Consider the following 11,129-nt stretch of genomic DNA (forward strand, 5'->3'; position numbering starts at 1 on the left):
CTCTTCTCCCCCCTCGACTCTTCTCCCCCTCCCCCCACTCCTCTCCCCCTCCCTTTCTAATCCAAAGAGCAGTCAGGGTTCCCTGCCCTGTGGAAAGTCCAAGGTCCTCCCCCCTCCGTCCATGTATAGGAAGGTGAACATCCAAACTGGCTAGGCTCCCACCAAGCTGGAACATGAAGTAGGATCAAAACCCCATGCCATTGTCCTTGGCTTCTCATCAGCCCTCATTGTTCGCCATGATCAGAGAGTCCGTGGATGGGTCTTTGGCTACTGAATCTTGACGTAGTTTTTTCTTTTAATGTTCTTAATGTCATTGTCTTTAAATTTCAACTGTGAATGGTGCCATGGATGCTTCCGGAATATTTAATTATCAGTTGAATATATGCAACTAGAAACTTAAAAATTATATTATAATTAGCTCCAAAACACACATAATTAAGTTCTCATTGTCAAGGTGTGATTCCACCCACCATTGACTTATTTCTGTCTTGGCTCCACGCTGTCCTGCAAACTGGTCTTACAGGTGGTAAAAACCAAATGAAGTATCTTCCTATCAAACATGCTGCTGGCATCAGGGCTCCACCCTTTTCCTTTCTTCAGAATGGACGCTGACTCCAGTGTTTGAACAGTCTCATAGCCAAAGAGGCCTGGGGAGAGACAGTGTTCCTCTTTAAAGAAGCTTCTTTCCTGCCAGTGTGTCTGCACTGCCTAGAGGAAGGGTGACTGAAAGCTGAAAGGTCGTGGGCAGTGGATCATGAGGGCCTGGAGATGTTGCTCTATGGTAAAGGCTTTGGCTAGCATTTAAAGACAGGGGCTTGATCCTTAGCAAATTATCATAAAAATTAAAACAAATATGTAACGGCGTAAGCGAATACAGACAGATTGTCAAAATATAGACAGCTTTAATGGAGGAATAGACTTACAGAACCACTGTTCCCGCGGAGACCAGGAAAGCAGAAGAGAGCGCTGGGAGCACGCTCACCAATTTTATAGGAGAACTTTAGCCTGAGGCGAACACGCCCCCTAAGGGGTGGGACTTATCCCTACACAAATATTTAACCAGAATTGTAAGCAAAGCACAATACGGATGTTTTGAAACAGAAGTGACTTTACAGTCTGTAAAGGGTGGAGTGCATCACAATAATAAACGGTAAGCCACATAGTCAGTGCGTCCTCCTTGGGGCACACTTCATTTGAGGCACTCTGCTCAGGACTGTCCTTACAGTTGACTATTTCTAAAGGTCATTGAAATCCTAAGTATTGGAAAGCAGTGTGAACTTAGATTAGAACATGAGTACTGCTATGCGGTTGTCACAACCACTGTTTCCAAAGAGACACCAAGGGCTGGAATACAGGAAATGTGAAAGACGGAGGGCTCCATGAAGACTATGTGAGCTCTTTGCTGAGCATGCGTAAAGGCCTGGGTTGGATCCCCAGTACTGCCAAAAAAATTAATAAATAACATTAGAATTAAACAAAATACAAGCTCAAAACAAAAACATTAAAGAGATAAAATACTGTGCCTCCAAAAAGAAGTTATATTCAGTATATGTCGTGAGTAAAACTCTCTGTATCTGCTAATATAGAAAGAAAACCCCACAGAAGAAGCTTGCATTTTTGTTTTCCTTTTGTTTTGTTCATTTAACTGCTTTTGTCTTCTCACTTTATATCTCCCCAGCTAAGCGACTCTTCCTCTCCTGTCCTGGGCATTTCATACCATTCGCACTTCTCAGCAGTGCTGAACTCTTGGCACTGTAACCCCCTAAGAGTGTAGGCTCTGCCATCCTCCTTGTATCTCCAATATGGATTACAGCCCCTGAACACTAACCACCCACTTGCTTACATTAAGTTTTTCAACCATTTCTTCCACGTTGCTTGAAGATTGCTTTCTGGCCTCATGGAGGATAAGGCGAGGGAGGGACAACTAGGTGACTGAGCTATGGAAGGTGGCGGGTGAAGGAAGCCAGCTCAGTCACTGTGTATGAATATGGACACAGGAATTCATTTTTATTATGCTCTTGAGGTGATAGTTTTAGATAATTAACAGCTCTGTCAATAAACCCAATGTGCGTTTTAGGTGGAACTTCATACCAACTTGGAGAAAAAGCTGCCACTGTGGTTCCTACGCAAAGTAGATCAGCAGTACACCGTCGTGTATCCAAACAGACCTCGGCATGGCAGGATGTTAGTAAGTACTCCTAAGGAAAGCATAACAAGAGATGTTGCATGACATCCATTCATTGTGCTGGCCTCAGCTGTACTCCCAGGGAGGCTTTGGATCTACTCTGCCTGTGGGAAAGACGTGGTTCTGTTTTTGCCAGTGCACAGAACATATCAAAGTACCAGGATGTCGGGAGGGAGACAAATGATCATACACAGCATCACATCCCGTGAGCTCAGGCAGACACATGGGCCAGCTGTACCCTTTTAGTAGCTGTCTAGCAGGGTAGGCATTCTTCATCTGCTTTTCCTAATCACTTGCCACACACATTTATGTGTATATTTATGTCCAGATGTGGGTTCTAAGTGCAAATACAGAATGCAAAATAGAGAATATGCATGAGAGTGTCTACTTTAAAAGACATAAAAAGATAATTAAAAGCCAGGTCAGTGTGGTATAAGAGAGAAGAGCCATACTAAACTCACAAGTTCCAGAATCTAACTTCCATGCCCAGACTGCTTATGTCTTACGACTTCTTTTCCTGAGTTCTTTAGGTGGATTTTACCTTGTGTAATCACAAAATGATAATCTCTGCACAGCAGTTTAGGTTTTATTTTGTCTCCATGCTATCCCCTAACCTTGTACATGGTTTCAATCATCATCTACACCCAGAATCTCCAGTAACTTGTCTCTCTAGCTGAGAGCTTACTTTTAAGGTCCAGGTCCCCATGTCCAGCTGACTACTTTTTGTTTCCACTGTCTATCTTAAAGCCTCTTTAAATTTAGCACACTCAAAGCCAATCTTCACATTCACTGTGTTTCACCCTCTCCTCTCCACAGTGAAAAGGTTCCAGTGTTTTCCTAAGGTTCATTTCTGCAATTCATGTCCATGCAATTTGTCAGCCTGGGTGGGCCAGCCATCCTGGTTATACAACATCCCCTTACTGCTTCTTCTCCTTCTGGCCCACTCTATTTCTATACAGAGTTCACTTGAGTTCCTCTGTGTCCTGGACCCCTAGAATTATCTCACTCTTGGCCACTTCACATCCACTCTTGACCTTCTCTAGTCATCTGTGATATAAAGGGTTGAGCTGGGGTACAGCTCTAGGTTAAAGAGTTTCCTCATCATGTACAAGGTTCTGTGTTCCGTTCCTGGTACCAGGAAAAAGAGGGCACTAAGTTAAAAATTATTAAAGTCAAAATGCCTATATGTGAAATACTGTTGAGTAGTTGAGTTGTGATGACTAATGAGGCAGAGCATTTTCAAAGATTAAACACCTTGTATATGGAAGAGAACTGCACATAGTGCAGAATGGGCACTTTGCACGAGTATTTGTAAAATGGTACAATGAAGGCCTTTCTTAGCAGCCCCTATTTCCTCTTCCTCTTATGCCTTCTATATTGTTTCATTTTAAAATCTTTCTCTTATGGATACTGTAGCTTTTGGCCTGATGGTTTCCCAGTTATGAGGCCATAGTGGTAGCCTAGGAAAATTCGTTCTGCTGAGCCTGACTTGGGGACTGAACTTTTGTGTATGCTCATGAAAAAGTTCTAAATTTAATTCACTTTTAGTAACTACAATGTTTTACCCACAGCGATTTTTTCATTCCTTTCTTTGTACACAAGAAACACGGCAAGAAGCACCAAACACTGACATGTGTTTGGAAATAGAAATATTGAAGCAGAAATACAGGTTTGTATTTCTCCATCTACCTTCATACGAGAAATCAGATTCAGTTACATTATGATACTGGTATTTATTTTATATATGAAATTAGGCTTTGTTGCTCATACAGTGAAAATCAAGAGACATTTTGTAGGGCTAAATTTACTTGTGACAATTTACCAGCCAGTTTGCCCTCCAAGGAATAAATAGAAGAGGATTAAATGCTGATTTCCTTACTACTGGGTAATTATCATAAACTGTATTCTTCATGAGTCATCTAGGTTCATATAACAGAAGCATAAAAAGACTGGGAGGATCCCTTGAATAGCTACCTATTGGACAGGAGTTATGCAAGAGGGCTCTACAGTTTATATGAATTTAGATTCCCAATCAACTATTTAGTAGCTAAATGTCCATAGGAAGGCAGCTTAACATTTTATGCAGGTTTCATATTGGTAACTGGAAACAATAGCTAGAAACAACAGCTAGTCACAAAGAACTTAGGGAACTTAGGGAAACTCACTCCAGCGTCAGGAATGTGCTGGCAACTATGAGGCTATAAGCTGAGCACAGGTACTTGGTATAGAACATTTCTAGTCCCTAGTCCTTGCTGCAGTCAGGGACTAAACATGGGGGCGGGGAATTGAAAATAAGTTCCTGACACCTGTGTGCTCTTACAGGCTGAAGGACCTCACTTCTCTCTTGGAAAAGCAGCATGAACTCATCAAACTCATCATCCAGAAGATGGAAATCATCTCAGAGACAGAGGACGAAGATAACCATTGCTCTTTCCAGGACAAGTTCAAAAAGGAGCGGCTAGAACAAATGCAGAGCAAATGGAATTTTGTGTTGAATGCAGTTAAGAGCAAGCCACACTAGATATTATTAGATATTAAATATTAGTCCAAGTGTTATTCAGCCAGGCCTTTAGTGGGAGGCCTAATGGGAGTGGGGACTGCTTGACTTACTTCAGTGAATTTCAGTTTGGAAGAGCAAAGAAACAGGAGTTCGGCAGATTCCACTGCATGGGAAACTGTAGTTCCTGCAAATTATGTCTCTATATGCTCATATATATTGTCAACCACTCTGTATTGGGAATATCCTTTCTGACCTGTTCAAGTTGGACTTTAATGAAGGGTAATCTCCTCTGACTGAGTTTGATTCATTTGAAAGCAAAGTCGTTAGAATACGCATTATGAAGGACAGGAATAAATGAAACTATTAAGCCAGGACACAAATGTCAATATTAGATTCCTATTCAATATTTATTGATATAATGTAATCATGTGACTATAGTTTATATATATATATATGGTGATATAGCATAACTATATAACATGAGATGTCTATAGTTACAAGTATTAGATTCAAACTTCTCCCATGTAAGGCCTTCTTGTGTTAGAACCTGGGGTGGGACACTGTGATCTCTGTCCCAATAGTCCTACTCTTCATCTTCTCCTCATTAGCATCACTTTAAGACACTTAACTGAAGTCCTAATCAGTAAATGATGATACATGTGAATGTGACAATAGCTGTGTGTTCCCCCTCTGTTTAGTCTGTCAATTGTGTTGGCTGTCAGTTGTGTTGGTTGTCAATTGTGTTGGCTGTCAGTTGTGTTGGTTGTCAGTTGTGTTGGCTGTCAGTTGTGTTGGTTGTCAGTTGTGTTGGTTGTCAGTTGTGTTGGTTGTCAGTTGTGTTGGTTGTCAGTTGTGTTGGTTGTCAATTGTGTTGGTTTAAACTAGAACTGTTGCCCATAGGCTCATACATTTGAACCCTCAGACCCCGGTTGATGATTCTGTTTAGGGAAGTTATTCAACTTTGCCTGCTCTCTACATTCTGGGTATGGGTGGAAATGTGACCAGTCAGATTCCTGCTCCTGCTACCATGACCTCTTCCTCATTATGGAATCTTGCTCTGGAGCTGTAAGCAAAAATAAACTGTTTTCCTTCAGATCGCGTTTGGTGATGGTAATGATTTTGTATCATAGCAACAGAAAGTAACCTACATACCAATGGTCTTAATAAAGGATAAATGCTATACAATCATCCCTCAGGGACAGCAGTGTGAACTTTTATTGCGTTTAGCTTTTTGAAAATTGCAAATGTACCTTCATCAGACCCACATCTTTACTCTTTCCATGTGTAATATAAAAGTGTGAATTCACATACCCTAGCACCAAACTTCATATAGTGATTCTCACGTTTATTCTCTCACCAACTCCAGAAGACATTTACTTCATAAAAGTGACTTTGGCTATGCATGTTTTTACTTTATATGTGGATAGTGTTGCTTTGAAGGTTCCCCCCTTTTTTTATTTATTTATTTATTTATTTATTTATTTATTTATTTATTTATTTATTCTTTTTCTTTTTTTAAAAAATTTATTTATTAAAGATTTCTGTCTCTTCCCCGCCACCGCCTCCCATTTCTCTCCCTCTCCCCCAATCAAGTCCCCCTCCCTCATCAGCCCGAAGAGCAATCAGGGTTTCCTGCCCTGTGGGAAGTCCAAGGACTACCCACCTCCATGCAGGTCTAGTAAGGTGAGCATCCAAACTGCCTAGGCTCCCACAAAGCCAGTACGTGCAGTAGGATCAAAAACCCATTGCCATTGTTCTTGAAGTCTCAGTAGTCCTCATTGTCCGCTATGTTCAGTGAGACCAGTTTTAACCCAGGCTTTTTCAGACCCAGGACAGCTGGCCTTGGTGAGTTCCCGATAGAACATCCCCATTGTCTCAGTGTGTGGGTGCACCCCTCGCGGTCCTGAGTTCCTTGCTCATGTTCTCTCTCCTTCTGCTCCTGATTTGGACCTTGAGATTTCTGTCCGGTGCTCCATTGTGGGACTCTGTCTCTATAAAACAAACTATCTTTTTTCAATATACATATCAATCCAAGTTCCCACTTCCTCCCATTCTTTCCACATAGCCTCCTAACTCACCCCTACCCAATCCTCAGAGAGGGTAAGGTCCAAGGCCCTCCCTACTGTGTCTAGGCTGAGTAAGGTATCCATCCAAAGATAATAGATTCCCAAAAAAAACAGTAGGGCTAAATCCTGGTTCCACTGCCAGTGGCCCCTCAGTCTGCTCCAGCCATGCAACTGTCACCCACATTCAGAGGGACTAGTTTGGTCCTATGCTTGTTCCTTCCCAGTCTGGCTGGAGTTGGTGAGCTCCCATTAGCTCAGGTAGACTGTTTCAGTGTATGTCTGCATCATGGTCTCAACCTCTTTGCTCATATTCTCACTCCTTCCCACTCCTCAACTGGACTTTGGGAGCTCAGTTCAGTGCTCTGATGTGGGTCTCTGCCTCTGTTTCCATCTGTTTCTGGATGAAGATTTATGGTGATATTTAAGATATTCATCAGTCTGACTACAGGGCAAGTCAACCTCAGGCTTCCTCTCCTCTATTGCTTAGGGTCTTAGCTGGGGTCATCCTTGTGGATTCCTCGGAATTTCTCTAGGGCCAGGTTTCTTGCTAACCCTATAATGGTTCCCTCAATCAAGATATCTCTTTCCTTGCTCTCATCTCTGTCCTTCCTCCTTCTCAACTATTCCATGTTGAATTTAGAACAGATCTTGATTGCTCTAATCTTGACTTTTCATCAAAGATTTCAACATTCTCTCAGGCTCATACTTCTGAAATTGACATGCTTCTAGGTATGTTGAGGCATTCTTCCTAAGGAAAGGCTCTATTTTTTATAGCCATACTAAAGTAATATCTCCCTAGTAAATGCTTTCATACTATCTCTGAAGTCCCATGCTCTTCCCCAGTATTAGTAACTAAAGAGCAGAGATCATAGAGACTTCTCTCATCCACAGCAGTAACATAGCCTTCTTTATCTACTGGTAGGGACTCTCTCTTGGTTCAAAATGTTCGTGATTCTCATCTTCCTCCACCTACTGTCTTCTGTGCAGACCACTCCCCCTCTAACTCTTTCAGAGTTTACTTTCCGTGGTGCCTTCACATAGAAATCCCTCTGAATTATGCTCCTGGTCTCTCCTACTTCTGCCCATGATGGTGACCGTTACCTGCCTCCTACCTTTAACCAGGCATGACATAGATTTGTTCATGGCTCACTTCAGTCTTAGGTGACACAAACTAGGACACATTTCTTTCTTCACTCTTTTCATACTTTGTGTGGATTCTAGAACAACACTTTGTACATAATTGGTGCTCAACAAACGCAAACACCAATCAACTAAAAGCAGTAAAAATGACAAGTACAGAAAAAGAAGGTAAGGAAACTAAGGAAACTGCCCCAAAAGTAGCTTGTGCCCTTGTGTTATGTCCCTGTCCTGCTCAACAAAAGACATCTTCCTGAGGAGTGCAAGTGTCATGAGAGCCACGTGACCATGCCTTTCCCTCTCACTGCTTCAATCTGGGTGATATATACACACACACACACGCACACACGCACACACGCACACATATATTTAGCTATGGTCGGAATGGACAATAGAAAGAGTTTGTATTTCAGAATAGAACAGTGTGTCAGTGTGTATGCCTGTGGACTTTAGTTCCTATTAGTTCAGTAACTGATTTTTCTCATCTCTACATTGGTGACAATAACTTACACCCCTTGTGGAACTGGCAAGATTAGATAACATGTACTCAGGATACCTAGCCAAAAACTGCTAATTTAAGAAAATCAGTGCAGTAAATAAAAGTGGACATAAAACTTTGGAAGTTTTGCATCCTGCCAATTAAATCTTTAATTTTCCTTTAAGTTAATTATCATATTGCTATAAACTGAAGCTCCCAAATACTCCTAAAGCCCATTATTCAGGATATAAGATGAATCACAGATATCATGAAAATATTTCATTAAAATAAAACGTCTCAACATTTTAGACTTATTTTTGCCCCAGATGCAAATGAACAGACATTGCTGAGCACTGACCACAGACCAGCATCACTGGGCATTTTAAACTATTTTAGAAATTTTTATACAATTAGGTTAAATAATGGTAACATATGGATTAGACACTGTTAGAAACCCATGTCTTAACTCTTGAGATTCTCAAAACCATATGTAGGTGCCGATGACTGCTTCTGTTGTATGAAAATACTTGAGATCCATCCATGTTGAATGCCAGACCTGCAGTCATATAACTGAGACAGGAACACAGCCACATCTTTCCAGATTTTGTGTTCAGTAAGGCACCTACCTTCTATCCTAAAAAACAAACAAGAGAAGGGGACATTGTTCCACCAATGGCTTCCTGCTTAGGTTATTGAGAGGACTCAAGCAGGGAAGGATACATTGTAATTGCTGGTATTAGAACGTTGGGGGATGACATGGGACATGCAGGCAATGAAAGCAAGATTGTAGGCCTGCCTTCTCAGAGACTGCCTAGCTCCTTCTATTCTGTAGCTTGCCATTAGATTAAATAATATCACATGTCTCACAGAGATACCCTAAAGATTAAATGAGTTACACTTGCAGTACAATATTTGAAATAATGACTTGGCACATAGCACTGAATAAATACTAGATAGTATGGAAAATACATTAGTTACAAAGATCTGAAAATTATGCATTTATTTAAAGATTATTTTTCTTCTATACAAAGGAAAATAAAAACTATGCAAATCTATCTCAAAACTTTAGTGATGGTATTATATTTTACAATGTTTTCCAGCTTGGTTCCAGATTTCACAAGCATAATTTGATTCATACACTCAATGCGTCTATCTCATCAGGCCGCAAATGATATGTTGTAAGTTGTAAAAACTGAAACAGGCAAGTTGCTTCTCTTACTGTGACTCAAATAGACTCTCAGTTGCCTGATTTCAAGGGAAGATGATTCATAAGAAGTTTAAAATGGGGTGTGGGGGTAAAAGAGAAGAAAATGAAGAAAAAACACAGAATTTGAGAACTAAGCATAAATATTAGTGTTTATAAGCAATCCCCCAGGTTCTCCGTCAAATGTATTTAAGCCACAGGATTATTTGAAATGATACTTTTAAGCACAGTACTATTTTAAAATGCAGTTTAGACATTGTTGCATCTTTTCAAAAAATGAGCCATCCTTTAACTAAGATATGTGCTTCCCTGCTCCCCTATCAGGGAACCATGACTGCTCTTTGGATTGGAGAGGGAGGGGGAGAGGATTGGGGGGAGGGGGGAGAAGAGTGGGGGGAGGGGGAGGGAAATGGGAGGCTGGGAGGAGGCGGAAACTTTTTTTTCCTATTCTCAATAAAAAAAATGAGCCATCGACTGTGATAAGAAAATACTTTTTTAAATGATCTAAGTACTAAGAAATATTTATAAAACCACTTAGTCAGAATATGTGGTGAGAACTGGGACATAGGTCCCGCTTTCTACCAAACTCTCCTTCAAGATCTGAAATGTCTTTGGGAGTAAATTGAGAAAATCAGGAACTGAGGAACTTCCAGATCACATGTAGACATGACGTGTCCTACCCAGCGACGTCAGAGTCCAATGGCAGAGGATTTGTTTCCAACTCCATGGGGCTTTCAATTCAGCTCACTGTGTAGTTTCATGATGGATGATGCTTCATTATATCATGTTGGACCACTGCAGCCTAAAACATCTTCATTGCATGTGTGTGCTCACATGCATCTGGGTACACGTGTGTAGGTGCCTGTCAGGCCAGAAATGTAGTTAGAGTTAAATGTGGTCTATAACCTCAGATCCAAGGGCAAATCCTCATAGCAAACAACTCACACATTCACAAGTTAGCACCACTGAAGCTCACGTCCCAAAGACTAAGCCAATATCTTCCTGCTCTCAGGTTATATCTGCTATGAATTAACTAAAATTACTAAATAAACGAGGACCCACAGAAGTCCTAAAAATAATCAATACTGCATAAACTAAAATAAAGTTGTCATTTCTGACAAAATTTAAAAAAATGCAAAAATAAAAAACAAAATAGTCTCCATTTGCATTCAGGAGGGGTTTCCAGACTCTGACTTAAGCTATTAAAGGTAGATAAACAAGGAAGTGGACATAACAGAAGTAGCAAAAGGAGTCTAATGCAAAAGCTCTAAGGAAAGTTCAAATTTAGATGAAATTATTACTTACTATAAGGGGTGTTTTGCTGACAGAGAAATCATGTTATCCCTCTTCTGTTTTAAGTAAACTAACAAAATATGGTGCTGACGGAGATGAAAATGTTGCGATGCCCAACAGTGTGGAGTCCTAGAAAGGGCGGCATGTCCTTCGGGCTTGGCAGACACGCAGAACTTCAGACCTCGCTTGGAGCTGCAGAAGCAGACTCTGCAGTTTATCGAGAGCTTCTGGTCGTCCACTCAGAAATCTGTGCATACTGCACTCTA

At 40.9% G+C, this 11,129-nt stretch overlaps 1 protein-coding gene across 1 annotated transcript in view; it reads left to right on the forward strand.

Moving 5' to 3' along the window:
- Nucleotides 1–5,797, forward strand: part of Trpa1 (transient receptor potential cation channel subfamily A member 1) — a 51,893-nt gene extending 46,096 nt beyond the window's left edge. Inside the window, exons 25-27 of the mRNA XM_050142123.1 lie at nucleotides 2,078–2,188; nucleotides 3,757–3,854; nucleotides 4,508–5,797. Of these exons, the coding sequence (XP_049998080.1) occupies nucleotides 2,078–2,188; nucleotides 3,757–3,854; nucleotides 4,508–4,706 (408 nt within the window). The 3' untranslated portion in view covers nucleotides 4,707–5,797. The remainder of the gene's footprint in view (nucleotides 1–2,077; nucleotides 2,189–3,756; nucleotides 3,855–4,507) is intronic.
- The last annotated feature ends 5,332 nt before the right edge of the window (nucleotides 5,798–11,129 follow it).

Source organism: Alexandromys fortis, unplaced genomic scaffold, assembly GCF_014885135.2.
Source record: "Alexandromys fortis isolate MF-2015 unplaced genomic scaffold, M_Fortis_MF-2015_v1.1 scaffold_41, whole genome shotgun sequence".
NCBI classification, from domain to species: Eukaryota; Metazoa; Chordata; class Mammalia; order Rodentia; family Cricetidae; genus Alexandromys; species Alexandromys fortis.